This window comes from Protopterus annectens, chromosome 9.part0 (assembly GCF_019279795.1).
Source record: "Protopterus annectens isolate FY-2018-M chromosome 9.part0, PAN1.0, whole genome shotgun sequence".
NCBI lineage: Eukaryota > Metazoa > Chordata > Ceratodontiformes > Protopteridae > Protopterus > Protopterus annectens.
In genome coordinates this window covers 1,773,997,686-1,774,018,064 of record NC_056743.1, presented here as the reverse complement: position 1 = coordinate 1,774,018,064, position 20,379 = coordinate 1,773,997,686, and the positions used below count along the sequence as shown (strand labels likewise).

Here is a 20,379-nt window from a genome sequence, read left to right as displayed (position 1 = left end):
TATTTTGAATCCTTAACATGTACTTCCATTTTTCATTTTCTTCTGCCTTCTTTTCTGCTGCACTTTTGCTTTCTTTTTGTCTCACCACTATTTTTCTGGATTGTCTTTGCAGCCTCCTTTTGTATTTTCTCCATTATGTGCCCTCAGGAAACATCACCTTCATTTTATTGCTCACTGTGCTCCAGCATTTCTTTAAGTAAATAATCTCGCAACCCTCTGGACTGGAGGGTTGTAATTTTACATTTATCATTTGTTGACTCATCTCCATCAAACAGGTTTCTTGGAAGCATTTCCTCAGAACCTTGCACATTCTTTGGCCTTGATATTTGCTTTCTCCTTTGTTTCTTTCACCACTCTATCTGTCCATCTGCCTCCGTGTTTCTCCAGGCAGCCTCTGTGCCTGCAATGGAAACAGGAAATGCACCTCCAAAATTGGTCCCATTTGCAACAGTGACGAGTACTGGAAGTTCCCCAGTGCTGTGGCCAAACTTCCCCTAATAGTATAAATATCACCAAATATCTCCACTGAAACGGGGCTACTAGCCTAATGGAACTAATCCGGTCAAGAAAGGCTAAATAGTTTGTCTGAAGGCTGTTGTGTTTTTTTGGACCTCCAAAGTGCTTAAAAACACATCAAGATAACCAAAGAGTCTTGGAAGTTTTCACAGTTCTGGGCAGGAGGCATGTATTATCCACTCTGGATACTTCATTTGGGTTCAGTACAGCTCCACAGGGTGTTAACAAGTGTATGTCTATGGCTGCAATGAATCAGGAGCTGAAAGGTGTTCAGGTATACTCTTCTAAACTAGTTTTAGTACTTTGGGAAATCACAGTGATTCTTTCTGCATTTGAATCAGCAGCTAAAGCTGATATGAGGTTTGGTTCTAGGGAAGTGCTCTTTCAAGATCATCACTTCTGCTAAAATAATTTCTGATTTACAAGCCTTATGTTTCAATCTTAATTGGCTATTGCTTCACAAGGATAGAATGTTCTTCTGAACAAATCTGTCTTTCATAATATATTCAGTTAATTGGTTTCGGTTTCTTTTTTAAATTATTCTATCAAAGAGGAAAATTTGTTGCATTGTGTGAATATTCACAGACTGAGCAGAACAAAGTATGTCAATAAAGTTTCACAGTTGTTTATTTCATTTTCCCAAAATAAAGCTTGCTTCGGAGTTTTTAAAGTTATCTTGTTAAAGTGGGGATTGTATTGTATTAAACCTTGCTACCAGAAAAGAAATAAACTGTGTGTGCTGACCCTAGACCCATTCAAGTAGAGCAGTAACTAGCTCTCCAGCCTGTTTCAAAAATGCATCTTTTGATGATGATTGTGCAGCTGCTGCATGGGCATCACTGAATGCTTTTGAAAAACACTTTAAGCTGGATGTGATCTCTAAAAGTAGGTCAGCCTTTGGATCCAGAGTCTTAAGGCAGATGTTCAAATGTGGGTAACCTTGGGACGCTGTCCTAGTGGTCGAGGAAGATGGGCCTTCCAATTCTGATATATGCCGTATGTACTTACTGTAATGCTAAACCTGGTGAGTGAGTAGTGGTGAGTGGAGTAGTACCATCTTCATCAACCTTCCCTACCACCTTTCCCTGCCTCGTTTTAAATGAGGCTCAAAAGAGTATATTTTTTTCTTGTTTTATACAGTTTTGTTGCTCCAGGTCAATGTAGGCTGACTGAGATCTCAAGAGTGCTCTTTTTTGCAGAGGACATTATGGGAAAGGGGCAAGGGACAGTAATTTTGAGAAAGCTTTGTATGCTGGAGTAAGTTCTGATGGCCTTGGTCTTAATGGATGACAGAAGTGGAGTTAGCTACCCAAGTGTAGTATTACATTAAGTCGGTAACGTTCGTGTATAGAAAAGCATGTCCTTTCTCCTTCCGCCTTCCCCTGTCTTTTTTTGTAGGTTTTGAGCCTTAGTCTTTTGCTTGATGGAACTCCTCCCAGCTAAATTCAGGTGTGGAGAATTTAAGCACCACACCGCATTATGGGATGAGGGAATGAATTTTGCAGCCAGAGAAAGCCTTGCCCATCTTTTGAGTAGTCTGAATGGACCTGCACTCTTAGGTCAGTCTTTGTGGCAAGTACATTACCTTTCCCCCCATTAGCTGGTAACTGCATATCAATTTGTCATAGCTAATGTGTTTGTAGAACTCTTGTCAAATGTTTACCCAAGTATTAAAAAAAATCAGCACTGGGAAATAAACTAAGAAGTAATTCTGAACATCTTTATGTTTCAGAAATGTCTCCGAACTGAAGTCGAGTCCTGAGAAATGGAAAAGAAGTAAGTGTTTTTTTAACTTTGTTTTGGGGAGGGTGATAATAGTACAGGGCATTTTTTTTCTCTTTGTCCTTGTTGTGTTGCTATCATCATAGGACGTTACTAGGCTAATGGCCCTAGGGCCCTTACAAGCCTAGCCAAGTTCTACCTGTATTTCCATAATCAGCACCAATTATACCTGTCCAAGAGGGACACAGGTGGAACCGTCCAGATTGCGTTTGAAGAGGGCCAATGAGGTGCTCTGTTTGACATGAAGTGGGAGTCCATTCCAAAGGTGTGGCAACCTCTGGGAGACAAATCTGTCCCTCCAGCAGGTTCTATTAATGTCGCATACTAGATTAAGGTCTTTAAAGTGAGTAACCCGTGTACCATTTGACTTACGGATATGCAGCATTTCCATTAAAGCAGGGTCAAAGATTGCCTTATATGCAAGTCATAGATTGGCTCCGAGTAGTCTTTAATTTTCCTTGTTGGGAATCTTTGTAATCTCTCCAATTGTTGTTGGTGCTTGGAAAGATACATACCAAAATGGGTGTTCTACTCAGTTATTGGCCTGATGAGAGAAGAGTACAGAGAGGTCATAACATCTTTTTTTCTGGATGCAGTGCCCTTACTTATGAGATGAGCAATACAGAATGCCCTTCTTACCACTGTGGAGACATGGTGGTCAAAGGTAAGGTTGCTGTCAACCTGTGTGCCTAGATCTTTCACCACTGAGTGCGTACTTAGGGTGTTGTTACTGATGTGGTAGTTAGCAGGAACATTACACTTACCGAAGGGGATGATAATACATTTTTTTGCATTAAGTTTAAGGCCATGAGTTTGTGTAAGATCCTCTTTTAGGATGTTGACATCATTTGGAGATTCTATGATCTATCCCAATTTGCAGTCATTAACTTTGTCAGCCACAGACCTTAAGCTTTAGCAAGGACTTCAGAGAAATAAATTCCAAACAGTACAGGATCAGGACTGATCCCTGTGGAACACCACTGGTTACAAGTCTGCTGTTAGATGTGGATTCCCTATTTTGACTATATGGGTTCTATCAGGGAGCCAGTTAGCAACCCATCTAACGATATAAGGGTTGGTGCCTAGCTGGGTGAGTTTGTCAGTGATGCCTGAGTGGGGTATAGTGTCAAATGCCTTGGCTAAGTCTAGGTAGGCTGTATGCACAGATTTCCCCTCGTCCAGGGCCTTGATGACTGCCTCAAAGAAGTCAACCAGGTTTAACAGGCATGATCTCCCTTTGACAAATCCAAACTGAGTAAGTTCGTGTTTGGATATTACCTAGATCTGTATTGATAAGGTCCATGATTATTCGCTCCATGGCCTTGCAGATAAGGCTAGTCAGGCTAATAGGTCTATAGTTCCCAAGGTCAGTGGAAGCATCTCCTTTATGCAAGGGGATAACGGTGGCCATTTTCCATTCAGCTGAGACAAAGCCGGAGCTTAGACTATGATTGAAAAGAGTATCCAGTGGTGCTGATAAATCTTGTTTGAGCCCATGTAGGATGGAACCTGGGATGTTACTGGGTCCCATAGATTCTGTGTTTTTGGCCTTCTCCCATTCGTTCCTCATAACTTGGAGGGGTCATCATTTAAACAGCCATTAGGGGTGTTAATGTTTTGTTTTCTGCACCAATCCCACTATTCCACTATTGATTAGGCAAAGCACCAAAGAGGGCTCATGCAGTGGACTGCAGTTAAGGGTCCCTGATTAGTTCAGCAAGGGACATTCCCTCTCAAGCAACCCTGCTTCTCCCCTTGAAGCATAAGTTATAGTTTTGCCAGACTGTACCAGGGAAATTGCCCTACCTAGTGTCAACCCAACTACATACATCCCTGCCCACCACCAGCTGAACTGAACAGGCCACACCCCTTCACTTTTCCCCTTCCTTGCCTGGCTTATGTAATGCTGGGACCACAAATTGAAACTTAGTCACCTGAATCATAGTCAGGATTCTGTCCATTGTGTCACATAACCAGGCACTGCCAGGCATTTGGGAGGGGGGGGGGGTACAGCAGATGTGCTGAAACAAGCAAGGCATTATCATGTACTTGCATAATTTTAAATTGCATGTTTTTTTGAATGCATGGCAGAACTCTGACTAGCTTTGTGTTTTATATCTGTCCTGCCACTTAAAATGAGCTTTTCACTGTTTGCATAGATTCAGAAAAATGCACACTGACTATTTGGAGGCTGAGAGATTTTTTTTTTTTTTTTTTTAATAATTTTGAATCACAGCATGTAAAAGAAATGCACATTGTCATTTCTTTTTGATAATGGTTGTTGGTGTTGGGCATTACTTTTTGGAGAGTTGGGAATATGTGTAAGAGCTACAAGTAACATATTATAGTAGGATATGGTTCTTTTTGCTTTGTTGTTATCCATTCCAGTCTGGATTAGTCCTCATTAATAAAACATATCCTCTGCATTAAAACTCTTGACAGTTCTCTGCTATTTTTGGGGCCACCTATGGGCCCCAGACTTGTGCAGAATACATCTGCTCTGCATTGTAAGTCAGTTGTTCCTGAACCCTTTATAGCCTTTCCTGGACCATCAGCATCGAACAAAATTCTCCATTTAGACACCAGAAACTAGACACTCCTCTGTGGTTGCTTGTTTTTATTACGCATTGAGTTGCCTATTGTACGTGCAGTGAGTTGAATGGAGAGTCATCATGTTTACGTGGGTTTGATGGAACTTTTGTTTGTGGAGTATCACTTTGGCTGCACTTCACTGTTTGGATGGGCTGTAAAGTGTATAGTGCTAAAGTATGCCTTTGTAGTTTTAATTTTTTTTTCATTGCTGCTGTGGAATTGATTTGCCTGTTGAGAGAGGTGCTAAAGCGTTCAACCACAGCTTATCCTACCAAATGAGGTCATTTTTCTTTGAGTCGAGCCTGTTTCCTGATTTAGTTGGCTACTGTTTAGCAGACATCCATAGTTTGTGGTGTTAAACAAGGTAGCTTAGTCTGTGTACAAGTATTCCCCCTGACATAGCTGACTGTTTTATAGTTGAGTACTTTAATAAGTTTTCATCTTCTAAAACAGGTACGTTAGCACTGTGCTTAATTTCTACTAGTGCACTGCTTGCATTCCAAGTTGAGCTGTTTTGATGTTTGTGGTATGCTTGGTGTTACTGCTGACAGACTTGCTGATGATAAACACAATAACCATCCCCACCATTCTTTTCCTCCGACCACATCTGATCAGTTATGAGTCAAAAGCGGGAAAAAAAACATTTCAAAGTGTTTTTGCAGATGGACTGTGCACCCTTGCAGCCTGGGATGTGAATGTTCTGCTTGGATATTCCTGATCTGTATATGTACTACATTGCGGATAAGCTTGGAGAAAAACAAAACAGAGCATTTATTCCTTTCCCTTTCCACTGATTTGTTGTGACCTTTGAATTTGTCTGTCCATCCATCTGTCAGTCTTGCGTCTTGTAGCATCTGAGTCCCAAGATGGTCACTGCTCAAGTTTGCAGGTTTAACTTGTTTTTTTTAAGCTTACTGTCATGTGGATATGCTTTCTTCCTGTCTTCCCCCAGTCCTGCACTTCTGCTTCCTTGTCCTTCATCAGGTTTTTTTTGTGTGTTTTGGGATCATTAGTTTTTCATACTTCGCATGTTATTTTCATCTGAACCTGTTTGCCATACTTTCCACAGAAGAATACCCGTGTCATTCTTGGTTGCACCCTCCTCCTCCTCGGTTGCTTGCATGCTCTTTTTCATCAGCATTTTTCCAGCAAATTTACTGTAACATTGGCTTTACATGTGTTTTCCCTTTTTTCACTTCCACTGCCACTTGTCTGTCAGTTTTCACTAGACTCCTGGTTTTCTGTCCTCTTGAGGCCCCCATCCCCTCTTCAGGTGTCAGTGTCTTTGTGAATTTTTGGAGCCTCTAGTTCATGTCTAGGTTGTGTATCCCTATAACCAATCTTCTGTCTGTCAGTAGTACACCTGGTGCACCTGTGTCAGGCTTAAGCCTGCCATGCTTTCACCTGAAGAGTCCTTGCTGATACTTTTGCTGAGGCTGTAGGCTAAATATTCTAACTGTATGGATCCTAGTCTGCTTGGAAATATCCCATTCCCTTCCTAGCTGTATGCATGTTGCACTTTTACCTGACATAATGAATGTTATTGTCTTCTTTACAAACTATGATCGGCTTTTTAGTGATCATGACATTTTGCTGCTTGACAGTATTTTATTACTCTTGGGGCCCCTTGATAGGTACATGTAGCATTTTCTCTTAGGAGTGTTTTAAACATCTAGACTAGAGTTACAGTTGCCTTCATTTTAAAATCTAGCATGCCTTGAAGGCTCAGCAATAAAATATTCCTTGTTCAGTATCTGATTTAATTAAAAAAAAAAAAAGAAACTCTCTTTCTCCTTGGATAGTTCCCACTGGAATTATTTGAAAGAGAGCGAGTGAGCAAGTCCTTACAACTTAAGGTTATCACAGGTTACTGTATTTTACACACAGGATGGTTTGGAATGGAGTCCCAGTATGTGTGTTTCAGGTGGGCTGAAATACTCACTCATAGGTTCATAGGTTAGTACTAAACTGCCCTTACAAGCCATTTTTTTTAAGCTTAGCCAGTTATCCCTTGCAGGACTTCAGGGCCTCTGTGACTGTTAGGCTTCGTGAGTCTCAGCTAACAAGATGGACTTGGTTGGTAGGCATCAGTGACTGCCATTAGGTATGTGTCTCTCTTATGATTCCCACTAGTCAGAAATGTTGCACCTTGATATCTGCACTCCGCGTCATGTTAGTTGAATCTACACACTCATTCAAGACCTGTGGGAGTGGTTACTGACTTGAAACTGTAGTTTTATTGGCCATTTTGGGTCAATTCCAAAACTCCTTCATCTTCCTCTCTTAAAACCCTCTTTTGCGCGTTTTTGAGCATAGCGCAACAGCGGGCAGCGCCACCTAATTGGGTTTAAACTATTCCTGGCTCCACAAAGTATGCTCTTCACTTTTTCCCTTAGAACTGCTCTCTCTCTCAATTTAAACACCATATTCTCATTCTAAGGCCCTTCACTGGTCCAATTAAGTAATCCGACAAGTGAGCACTATTAAACCATAAGCACTACTTACTCTTATACTCTCTACGATTACCCTGTCCTCTATTGGTCCGTCTTAAATTCAGTTTCCCTGTATTACTCTAGCATGTCCAAAGGTCAGTCAATGTTTTCCTCTCCAGTCCAGCTGGTGAATCTGGGAATTTTGAGGCAATGTTACAACTGTCTCATGTACACGGACAACCCTCTCCTCCTCCAAACAGGTTCAAATATATGTGAGAGATGCAACTATTTAGCCAAACTGGAGGCTGAGCTCTCTCATCTCAAAACTGGTGTAACCAGTCAGGAGGAGAAGGTAACCTCACACAACACAATTCCAGTATCACATAGTCCCACCACATCAGCGAACCAAACACATAAATACACAAAAACATACTTGGAGGCTCTAAATAAAAATCTACCTAAGCAACAGAAACCTCCAAAGCAGACATCCAAGCAAACGCTACCTCAAAACAAAACACGCACAACACATAACCCACAAAGTCAGTGTGCCAAGCAGCTACAGCCCTTAAGGCTGAATAACACACCTGATACTCTTGTAATAGGTGACTCTATTGTCAGACACACTGATGTCCCGCTCACCAGGCTGAATAAAGAGAAGGTCATGGTGAGCTGCCTGTCGGGTGCTAGGATCCGCCACATAACGCAAGCACTCAGGTCACTCCAAAGCAAATACAAATATGACTCAGTCATTGTACATGCTGGTGTGAATGACCTGAGACGTACCTCCCTGGACTACATGAAAAGAGACATAGAGGAGCTCTCTGATCATGTAGCCCAGGCTGGTATGACCCTGACCTTGAGCAGCATCTTACCCTCACCTAGAATGATGCCACAGTACAAAGACAAAATGATCGGTTTTAACAATTGGCTAAAATTTTGGTGTCATTCAAAGGGGATCCAGTGTCTGTCAGCCTGGGATGACATGCTCGACAAGCCACGTTGCTTTGCTAGGGACGGCTTGCACCTGTCACCACTGGGCTTTTGGATATTGGCAAAGGCTCTTGCCACCCCATAGTGCCGTTTTTAGGCAAGGCTCAAAAGTCAAACCCACCCCCATAGACAGCACAAGGAACAAGAAACTAAGGGTAATGCTGCTAAACGCCAGAAGTCTTAACCTCAAGATGCACGCACGCGAAGCTCTCCTCAGTATGGAGAACATCGATATCTGTGCAGTGACAGAAACCTGGTTCAAGGCTCCAGAGAGCACCCCAGCACTACCAGGCTATACCTCATATCATGCTTTTCGGCCCCAAAACCCAGACCGAACCACAAAAGGAGGGGAGTTTCCATATTTATCAAGGATATCCACACCTCCAGGTTAGTGGCATTGCACTAAGTATCGGAGACCATCCATGTGCAACTAACAGTGGGCAAGACTGCTTTTCAGTTTATAGCATCCTACAGACCACCCTCTCAAAGTCAGGAATCCCACTCGGCTTTCCTGAAAACATTGGAGAACATGAAGATCTCTCCGAACACCATTATATTGGGCGACTTCAACTACCCAAACATTGACTGGGAGCACTACTCAAGCCCCAGCACCTTAGCCCAAAGGTTCCTGGAAATTATAAACTCAAATGCTATGGAACAACTAGTCACCAATCCCACAAGAGGGGACAACATACTAGACCTGATCATTACCAACATGGGGACTCTATGCTCCACACCAGAAGTATATCCCTCATTGGTAAGATCAGACCATAAATTAATTTCACTGGATGTCCACATCCCGACCCCACCTCCAGCCCAGAAAACCACAGTGAAAAGCTTCTCAAAAGCGAACTTCTCACTTCTCAAAACCGAAGTGGAATCCTTCAAGGCCCCAGGGCCAATGGAAACTACGGCCCAAACTGCAGAATCCTATATAAACGCATTCTACGGACATCTCCAGGAATGCATGGATCATGCTATCCCAAACAAAACCAAGACCCAATCATCCAAAGGCAGGCGTCCAGTCTGGTGGACCCCTGCCATAAATAAACTGTACAACAGAAGGAGGAAGCTACTACATGATAGAGCAAAATCCCTAATAGGGAAGGCATCTCTGATCAGTACTAGCAAAAAATTACGATCCCTCATAAAATCCTCCAAGGCCAGCTTCGAGACCAGCTTCGAGAGAAAAATTACACAGGACACCAAAGACAATCATAAGGCTTTTTTCAGTTATGTTAGAAACCTGGGATGCAACTCCCAGACTTGTTCTGAGTTGATTCTAAACGACAAAAAATACACTGAACCCACAGACATCGCCAATATCCTGGCAGACAGGTTCAGTGCAACCCCCCCCCCCCCAAAAGAGCAAGTATCTATCCCGGCAGAGGGCTGCCTCCCAAACATCTCTGATGCTCAGGTGAAGGCTGCCCTCTCCAAAGCAAAAAACACTGCTTCCATGGGACCAGATGGCGTCCCAGGTTGCGTCCTACATGAACTCCAAGAGGAACTAATCCCTCAAATAAAACAGTTATACAATCTCAGCCTCACTACAGGATATGTGCCCACAGAATGGCGTACAGCAACAGTAGTCCCACTCCACAAAGGTGGAGCCTCTACGGACCCTGGAAACTATTGCCCCATAAGCCTGATTAGCTTAGTCTGCAAGGCTATGGAGAGGATCATCATGGAGCTCATAAACAAAGACATTGGGGACCTACAGACACTAGATCCTACCCAGTTCGGCTTTGTCAAGGGCAGATCCTGCCTTTTGAACCTGGTTGACTTCTTCGAAACAGTCACCAAAGCCATAGATGAAGGGAAGGTAGTCCACACAGCCTATCTGGACCTTACAAAGGCATTTGACACAATACCCCACTCGGGCATCATAGATAAGCTATCCAGCTTAAATATAAACCCCTATGTCACAAGATGGGTCGCAAACTGGCTCAATGACAGAACCCACAGAGTGAGAGTTGCTGGAGCCATGTCCGACTCAAAACCGGTCACAAGTGGCATCCCACAGGGTTCTGTCCTGGGACCACTCTTATTCGGTATATACTTTTCCGAGGTACAGGCAAACATGGGAGGACTATGGCTCACCAAGTTCGCAGACGACTGCAAACTGGGCGCCATAATCAACTCTCCAGCTGACACAAACATCCTTCAGAAAGGTCTCACAGAGACAGATAACTGGTGCCAGCGCCATGGTTTAAAGCTAAATGCCAAAAAATGTATAGTCATACCCTTTGGCAAAAACAGTGTGCCCACAAATTACCACATAGGCGGAAACCCATTAAGTACAGAGAAAGTTATTAGGGACCTGGGGACCCAAGTTGATAGCAATCTCTCCTTTGAAAACCAGATTGCCAAAGTGGTTAGAAAGACCTTCTACATAGCCCACCTCATCACGAAGGGTTTCACATCTAGATCAAGAGAGGTAATCGTGCCCCTTTATTCATCCCTCATCAGACCCATCATAGAATACAATGCCCCTTTCGGGATGTACCTTACCCGACACCTGCAGCAATTAGAAAGACCCCAAAAGTATCTCACCAAGAGGATCAAGGGTCTCAAACAGATGCCATATGCTGCTCGGTTAAAAAAACTCCAGCTCTACTCAGTTGCATACCGCCTACTTCGAGGCGATCTATGCCTGACATACAAAGCTATGTCAAATCCAGAATTAATGGACATGCTCCACCTCAGTAAATCTAAATCCCTTAGAGCCACACGCTCGAGGGACTTGAACCTCAGCACAGAAATAAATAGAACTTGCTGGAGGGACAGGTTCATAACCCAGAGGCTCCCTTCGCTTTGGAATAGAATTCCAGTTCATGTGAGGCAGAGCACCTCACTGAATCTCTTCAAGAAGAATCTCAATAGGTGGATGGGGGATCGTAGGTTTGTCCCAGGGATTACTCCCGTGTCACTATTAGACAGAGGCACAGTAAACTAAACCTTAAAAAGGGCACAGTATACTCAAATCAATGGGTGGCGTAAGCCATACAGAATCGGGCTAGACTTATAATTGCCCCAGGGCAGATAGCCTAGTATGAACCTATGAACCTATGCAGACAGTTTCTCAGCTGACTGCATCCCAGCCAAAGCTGGTTGTATGGTGTTTATTTGCTTTAAAACTTGGATTTGGTCCTCTCTTGGTGCTCCAACCTGTTGTTAATGAGTGGAGTTTTAATGTTTGTGTATTTTCTTATTGGCTGCAACTGAGTTTTCTGCTGATGCATTTAGCTCAAGGACTTGCTTGTTCCCTAAACATCGCAACATTATGCAGATTTCCTTTTTGTTGTATCACTTTTTTTAAGTAGCAAATTGTGTCCTTCATAGGAATGTGCAGGTCATACTTCTCAACCACTTAGCTCAAGAAATCTGGACAAAACTTTAAATAATGGGGGGACAGAGTTTAAATATTGCTCTTTCAAACTTAGAAAGTTGATAGAATACCAGATTTTGTTAAGCACTTTCTGAAGGATAACATTTCTGAAACTCCAGCGTGTGTCATTATTTTATGACTTCAGTCCTCAGGGATTTTCCAGAAGACCACAAATTTTATCAGGAACAACAAAAAATATTAGGCAAAAAAAAATCTGGACATTCTGTGAAAATCTGGACAGTTGAGAGTTATGTTTCAGGTGTATGTAAACTGACTAACTCTTTTATTGTACTGAACTGGAGTTGCCTGTTCCAGAGCAACCTGGATTATTGTATAGTATCTATGGTGTTAATGGAATACACTGGATTATGCACAAGTCTGAGTTTGGAATGCCGATGCCCCTTTCACTGATGGCACTAGAAATGCTGGTGTAATATTTTAAAGATTGTTTTAATAAATTTAAAACACAAACTAAATGCAAATGAGAGGCACCGTCACAGTATAATTAACTAGTATTATGATGCTTTCTTGAAAAAAAAAAAGTTTTAATGTTTGTGAGCAGTTTCAGAATGGTTTTGTTAGTGTTAACAGAGGCACTGCTTTATGTTTTTATGTTTTTAACATCTTTTATTAAATTGTTACTTAAGACATTGGGAAGCATTAATGGAAAGCAAACCATATTAACATGTGTCCAGTCACACACATTGCACGTACAGTGGATATAGAAAGTTTACACACCCCTGTTAAAATGCCAGACTTTTGTGATGTAAAAAAATGAGGCCCCGATAAATCATTTCAAAACTTTTCCCACCTTTAATGTGACGTACAACTTGTACAATTCAATTGAAAAACAAACAAATCTGTTAGGAGAAAAATACAAAAAATAAAAAATGTGCCATAAACTGGTTGCATAAGTGTGCACACCCTTAAACTAATACTTTGTTGAAGCACCTTTTGATTTAATTACAGCATTCAGTCTTCTTGGGTGCACACCTGCCATCAATTAAAGAGACTCTGATAAACACCAAATAAAGTTCAGCTGTTCTAGTAAGATTTTCCTGACATTTACTCATTTGCCTGCTACAGCAAAAGCCATGGTTCACAGAGAGCTTACAAAACATCAAAGGGATCTCATTGTTGAAAGGTATCGGTCAGGAGAAGGGTACAAAAAAATTTCCACAGCATTGGATATATCATGGAACACAGTGAAGACAGATGTTGCAAAGAACTGGACATCCCTCGAAAATTGATGAAAAGACAAGATGAAAACTGGTCACGGAGGCTGCCAAGAGACCTACAGCAACACTGAAGGAGCTGCAGGAATTTTTGGCAAGTACTGGTTGTGTACTACATGTGACAGTCTCCCGTATTCTCCATATGTCTGGGCTATGGGGTAGGTTTGCAAGATGGAAGCCTTTTCTTACACAGAAAAACATCCATGCCCAGCTAAAATTTGCAAAACAATACATCAGGTCTCCCAAAAGCATGTGGGAAAATGTGTTATGGTCTGATGAGATCAAGGTTGAACTTTTTGGCCTCAATTCCAAAAGATACGTGTGGTACAAAAACAACACTTCGCATCACCAAAAGAACACCATCCCCACTGTGAAGCATGGTGGTGGCAAGTATCCTGCTTTGGGGTTGCTTTTCTTTAGCTGGAGCTGGGGGTTTAGTCAAAGTGGAGGCAATTATGTACAGTTCCAAGTAGCAGTCACTTTTGGCCCAAAACCTTAAGGCTTCTGCTAGAAAGCTGAAGATGAAGAGGAATTTCACCTTTCAACGTGACAGTGACCCCAAGCATACATACAAATCAACAAAAGAGTGGCTTCACCAGAAGAAAATTTAAGTTTTAGAATGGCCCAGCCAGAGCCCAGACCTAAATCCAATAGAAAGTCTGTGGGGTGACTTGAAGAGGACTGTGTACAAGAGATGCCCTTGCAATCTCACAGATTTGGAGTGCCTTTGCAAGGAAGAGTGGGCAAATATTCCCAAGTCAAGATGTGCCATGCTGATAGATTCCTACCCAAGAAGATTGAATGCTGTAATTAAATCAAAAGGTGCTTCAACAAAGTGTTAGTTTAAGGGTGTGCACTCTTATGCAACCAGCTTATTGTACATTTTTTATATTTTATATTTTCCCCCCTAACAGATTTGTTCGTTTTTCAATTTAATTGTACAGGTTATAGGTCACATTAAAGGTGGGAAAAGTTTTGAAATGATTTGTTGTGGTCTCATTTTTTTAGATCACAAAAACCTGTCATTTTAACAGGGGTGTGTTAACTTTTTATAGCCACTGTAACACGTCTTCTTTCTTTATAACAATGTCTTTTAATCCACTTTTATATAAATCACTGAATTCCTGCCTTCCCTTTAAACTCACTCCTCCTCTTAAACATTATTCTGCATGTATTGTTCCCACAAATTCTTCTTATTTCTATGTATTTTGGTCCTTCCATTTTTTAAAAATTCCTCCACCAGTTATTGTATTTCTTTTTGTAATATTTAATACTTCAAAATACAGTTAGTTTAGATTATGGTCTCTATTTTTTAGTAATTGCTTTTTGGCAGCCAACAGAATTAAACTTAAGGCTTTAATATGTCTAGGCAATTAATATCCTGTGTCCAAGAGGAAAAGAATCATTTCCTTATTTACAGCCATTTCCTCACCAAATATTTCTGATGGAGTACTCTGTAAGGAATTTTTAGACTAGAATTGTTAGACTCCCAAAATACATGTTCCCAGTTACCTCTTTCTTCCTCATTATACCTCCAACATTTGTTGTCTACCTGAGGAAAATTATTTGAAGTCTGATTTGGGTATACAAATACTTATGCAAATACTCCTAAGCAAAAACCATAAACCTTCTGGACTTTGTTGCACACTTGGGAGCCATACCAGTGTCCACCCATTGTTCCCCTGTAAATTGTTTTTTTAGTCTCTATTGCTAATTTCTAACCTCTTCTGATTCTTATACTTGTCCTGTAGCAATTTATATGCCCTACTAGTCATCTCATTTTTAACAGCTTTGGTTCTGCATTTGACTAAAACTCTACCAGAGCAGGACTTTCACTTAGGACTCACTTTTCCCTGTCTTTTTGCCAATACTCTTGTCAGTCCCTGATGGGGAAGACCGTCTCTAACCTGCAGCCCAAACTTCTGTTTGGCATGATCCCTCTCTAGTTATCCCCCCCCCAATACCTTGGTTCATTTACCAGTTTTCACCAATAAATTCCAGCCCCCTCGTGCCTATTTTCTGTATCCCTACTTGCAGTCATCCTTGTTGGCAAAATGTATTTTCTGTATTCCCATGTTGGCTTAGTTCTTAGAATACTTCTTGCAGCTTTATGAATATAATGTTCTGTATGGTGGTTGTCATTCTTCTTAAGGATCTGCATTCAAAATCCCACTCTCCTTATTCTTGAACTACAACTTATGCTTCATCATCATCCTTTTTCAATATGAATTTTAGCTGTTTGTGCTATATATATGAGCCATAACTTTGTAGCTGTAAAATATCCCTTCAAATCAGGTAATCCAACTCTACCTTGTTCTTAAGGGAAAATCAGTTTAATTTATCCCACTTAACCCCCCGCAGATAAATTCTCTCAACTTTCTTTTAATCATTGTCTACAACTTCTGAGGAACCCGTGTCTTGGATGTTGAAGTGCTACATGGCAACTCTGCAAACTTCTGCTGCTACTACTTTTATGTTAACGGTATGTCTTTTGGACATATCTGTCTGTGTGTTTTACCTAAACAGATTGCAGCACATCAGCGGGACACCTCTGGCACCACCCCCCCATTTTCTTATTTATTATTGTGAATCAGGTTTTAGAAATATCCGTTTACCTTTACAGAAACTTCTTAGTTCATAGCTCAAATTTTAGATTGTTTTTCTCCTTTTACTGTGCTTTTATAGTCTGATCCAACCTGCCCCATTCACCCTCGCTCATGCTCGGGCTCACTCCGCTCCCTTACCCTACCCCACATTCTCACCCACCCCCTCTTTCATTAGATTTATAGTCATACTCACCACACCTTTCCTCACTAGCGAATCAAAATCACACCCACCCTCTTACCTCCCACCACACCTATTTTACTTCAGTGGCCCCTGTCTCATTCTCTGGTCCAAACACTCAACTTCTATTGCTGCCCCTCGCCCAGTCTCCTTAACCCCTCTCCCCTAAGTTATTTTTGTTTTTCCCCCAGTCTGCTGTACTTCACTCCCCAAGTATGTTTTCCTTTGTTTTTTTCTCCCTGAACCATTCCACCAAATATGCAGTGCCGCTATTCTATTTTTTACTACACTATACTCTCAGCCTTACTTTTCATAGTCTGTTAAGCCACCATCCTCCACATTGTATGTATTAATTGCCATCACCCCATGCACACACTCTTACTAATCAACCTCCACCCAAGCCTTATAGTTACATTTGCTCCCAACTGTGTTGTACGTCCAACTGTCTCCTTTATCCAGTCAAACATATTAAATCATCACACCCTGAACTGCCCACTTTCATATTTCACCAGGCTATCACCAGACTGAAAAATCTACTTCTGCACTCCCTTAGACATATCAAATTACAAGCTGACATCCTTCCCAACAGTGATTTACCTCCAACTCAACCACACCCCCCAAACTCTCATATACTGTTCTCCAACCAACCCCCTTCTGGATCAACAGTGCATACCTCTCTACCTACTACCTCTAAATCAGACCTACTAAAAAACAGTTTCAACCTTAGAAGCCTTGTAAATCAAATTACTGGTTTTCATGCCATTTTAGCCACCTACTGTCCTGACATAGCTGTTTATAACAGAGATGTGGTTAAAACCTCACATCAAAGACTCAGAAATTACTTATAGTAGTTATATTATTAGACAAGACAGGCTGATCAAAAGAGTTGGTGGTGTTGCTATTATGCTTAAAGACTCTTTAAAACTAGAAAAACTAAACTGTACATCTCCAGACATACCTAATGCAGACATTCTCATCACTCACCTGCAAATCAATTAATATAAAACCATGATTACCATAGCTACTTATCTTCCCCCTGGAAACAATCTACCCAGCATAGAACTTCTCCTGTCTTGGTCTGCATGCACTTTCAGTCAAGAAACTATCATCCTGGGTGACTTTAATCTTGACTGGCTCTCCTGCTCTTCTAGCTGCCAGACCAACTTTATTAATCTGTATAACTTCTCTCAAGTTATAAACTGCCCCACTCTTGCAGTGAGAAACACTCTAGATTAACTACTGGACTGGATACTAACTAACAAGCCAGACCTGCATTTCTAAGCCGGCTGACTTCCAGTCAGCCTTGGTGACCACACCCCTACATTTCTACTTTGAAAAAGAATTCATACTCAGTTTTGCAATCCCATCAAATACATCCGCAGTAAGAAACCTTTCTCCCCTGATCTATTTAATCTATAGGTTCATAGATTAGTACTAGGCTAGCGGCCCTTGTGAGCCATTTTAAGCCTAGCCAATTATCCCTTGTGAGACTCAAACCTTGCACCTTGTGCTTATAAGGCAAGCACCTTAACCATTAGGACACACTCCCAACCATATTACTAAATCGAAGTGATTGGTCACCTTTTAAAAAACATAAACCTAGACCTTGCAGTTAACAACAAATTTCTCAAAATACTAAATAAGCTAGCCCCCACCAGAACATTTTGCATCAAATCCAAACAACCACCATGGCTTTCGCTTGACACCAAACAGCTAATTAAACAAAGGAACAGAGCAAAAGCCCTATACTTGTCCACCAAAACAAAAGTGACCTCACCACTTATCAACAATTAAGAAATGAAACCCCCAAAAAATATACAGTGGTAAAAAAAGACTACTTCCACACTTCTCAACAAAAATTCCTACACAACCCACAAAAATTCTGGCAGTCAGTCAACTTCCTCCTCAACCCTGGTAAATCCTCCACCCCCACACCTACTGCCACCATTACATCCGAACCCTTAGCCTGTCAGTTTAATTCAAACTTAATTAACTATGTCTTCTGCCTCCTTGACAACCATCAACAACTATCTCTCACTCTCCCATTCCCCACCTCTAGTACTTCAAGCTCTTTCTCTTTTAAATAAGTGACAAGCTGGATACACATAACCACAGAAGCAGCTAGGAGACTGAAAAGTTTATTGTTTAAGCAATTTCATCAGACTGTATCACAGACTTCTTCAGAAACCCTTAACAAGCAGAATCACACCTCCCACACAATCACACTGTTTAAATATCCCTCCCATACATAAACACATGACCAAGTTAACCAATCAAAGCTTGACAAAGCATAATAATGTCAGCAATACATACTATGCAAAGTTAAAAAACTATTCAAATAATCACACAATAAAAAACATATGTGCTATATAGCATAAGAATGCAATTTCAAAACACTGGAAATAGACACGTTCTCATTTAGACCAGGGTAGTTATAGGCATTTAGCCTAGTCTGCCACTTAAGTTCCCTTAATTCAATGAGGTCATTCCTTGGGCCCCCCCTCTTGTATTTTTTCTAACTATATCCAAACCAAGAAAACCAAAACAGTGTTCAGGGTGGTCTAACACATGCTTGGCCAGGGTGTTTTTAAAATTCCCTTTCTTAATATCAAAGACATGTTCATATATTCTTTCTCTAAATTTTATTTGTGTTTTCCCAACATAAAAACAGGGACACTGAGAACACTGAACCAAATAAATAATTCTCACAGAGTTACAGTTACAAAAAAACTTGATGTGAATTTGCATTTTGTTCACAATAATTACGTCCTGTACCTTAATAAAAGGACATTGTCTACAAAATCCACATTTATGTGTCCCAAACTTCCTACTAGTGGGAAACGTGGTCATCCTTACTGGATTCCAGTAAATTCTTAAGAGATCTCCCTCTCCTAAACACAATCCTAGGAGTAGTTCCAACAGTATCCAAGTAACCATCAAAACAAGAAAAAAATATTCCAATTCTTTCTCAAAATGTTACATATATGGGAACAATCAACGGTATAGGTGGTAACAAAGGCATGGATAAATTCATCACAGTTGTCGCCACCAAGAGATGAAAAGCCCACCCTTTCACCATTATTACTAGATGGTAAGGGAACATATTGACCAATAGCTCTTTTATGTTCAACTTCGGTGTATATACCCTGTATTATGTTGGAGGGATAACCCCTGGAAATTAACATATCAATAAGTTTACCTGCTTCTGTTTTAAAGGTCTCATCATCTGTCACCATCCTGGTAAGTCGAACCAGTTGACCCTTTATTATCCCCCTCTTCTGGTGCTCTGGGTGGCAGCTATCCTAATGCAGGAAACTATTAGAAAAAGTGTTCTTTCGATAAATATTGCTAACCAATTTCTGGTTTAACTTGTCTTTAGAAATCTCTACATCCAAATAAACTATGTTAGTATCACTCCACTGAGAAGTAAACTTCAAAAAAGTAGTGGATTCATACATATAGTTGATGTATGTTTGCAGTTCATCCCTGAATTTATTCCATACAATAAATAAATCATCCAGGAAACAAATAAATATCCCGGCGGGGTATAGCAAATTGCCAAAGAATGTATTTCTTTTCCCACTGAAGCAGAATTATATTAGCAAAGATGGGGGCACAAGCTGCCCGCATCGCCACACCTTTCTTCTGCAAGAAATATTGACCATCAGTAAACACAAAATTGTTTTTTAACACCTGTTCCATGCAAATATCCAAACAGTTGATTTCATTGTTGGAAAACTTTTTACACTCAATGAGAAACTCGTGAAACCATTCAAGTCCAATGTCATGTGGTATCACATTAAAAAGATTCATCACGTCAACAGTGCAAAATATCAAATCATCATATTTGACCTTTCTAAGTTTTTTTTAAAAAATCCCGTGAATCATTAACAATGTGCTCATGTACATCCAATACATTTTTCAACTTCAGGTCAATAAATTTTGCTAGGGGGCGGGTCTTGGAGCTGGCAGCATTTCCCATTGGTGGGTCCCACGCGTTTTTGTGTATCTTAGGGAGCCTGAAAATAGAGGGAACAATCAGATATTTTACCTCAAAAAACTTCCACTCATCTACTGTAATCTGCCCCTGGTCTAACATGTCCTGAAGCAACCAAGCAATTCTTGCATAGGAAATGTGTACCATATCCAACGATGTTTCATCATAAAATTCACCCTGGTACAAAAAAACATGCATTTTGTTTAAGTAATCTTCATAATTCATAATCACAACCCCCCACCCATGTCGGGTTTCATTACCCTCAAGCTCTTGTCATTACATAACTTCCTTAATAGCTCATGCTCAGTAAAGGACAAGTTGATGAACTGCATTGTTTTTTTTCTGTAATAACACTCTAAATTCAAATTCACATAGTTTTTCAAATAATAGCAATGGTGCTGCAAGTGGGGGGGGGGGTTAAAAATGCTTTTTCTGGTTAAAGTAGAAACTACATTGTCCATTTCCCTATTCTTGAAAAGTATTCTAAAATGAAGCTTCCTTAAAAACAGTTTAAAATCAATCAACAAGCTGTCAATTTTCGATCTGGAAGAGGGAACAAAAGTAAACCCTCTGCTCAACACATTCACTAAAGAACTGGCAAACATATTTGTAGTGAAGTTGAATAAAGTCTCCTAGCTGCTTCTGTGGTTGTCTGTATCC

The 20,379-nt window shown here is 40.8% G+C and overlaps 1 protein-coding gene across 1 annotated transcript in view; it reads left to right on the top strand.

Moving 5' to 3' along the window:
- The window catches only part of ZNF653 (zinc finger protein 653), an 845,378-nt gene that overhangs the window by 87,349 nt on the left and 737,650 nt on the right, over positions 1-20,379 (top strand). Inside the window, exon 2 of the mRNA XM_044084632.1 lies at positions 2,249-2,292. Within this exon, the coding sequence (XP_043940567.1) occupies positions 2,249-2,292 (44 nt within the window). The remainder of the gene's footprint in view (positions 1-2,248; positions 2,293-20,379) is intronic.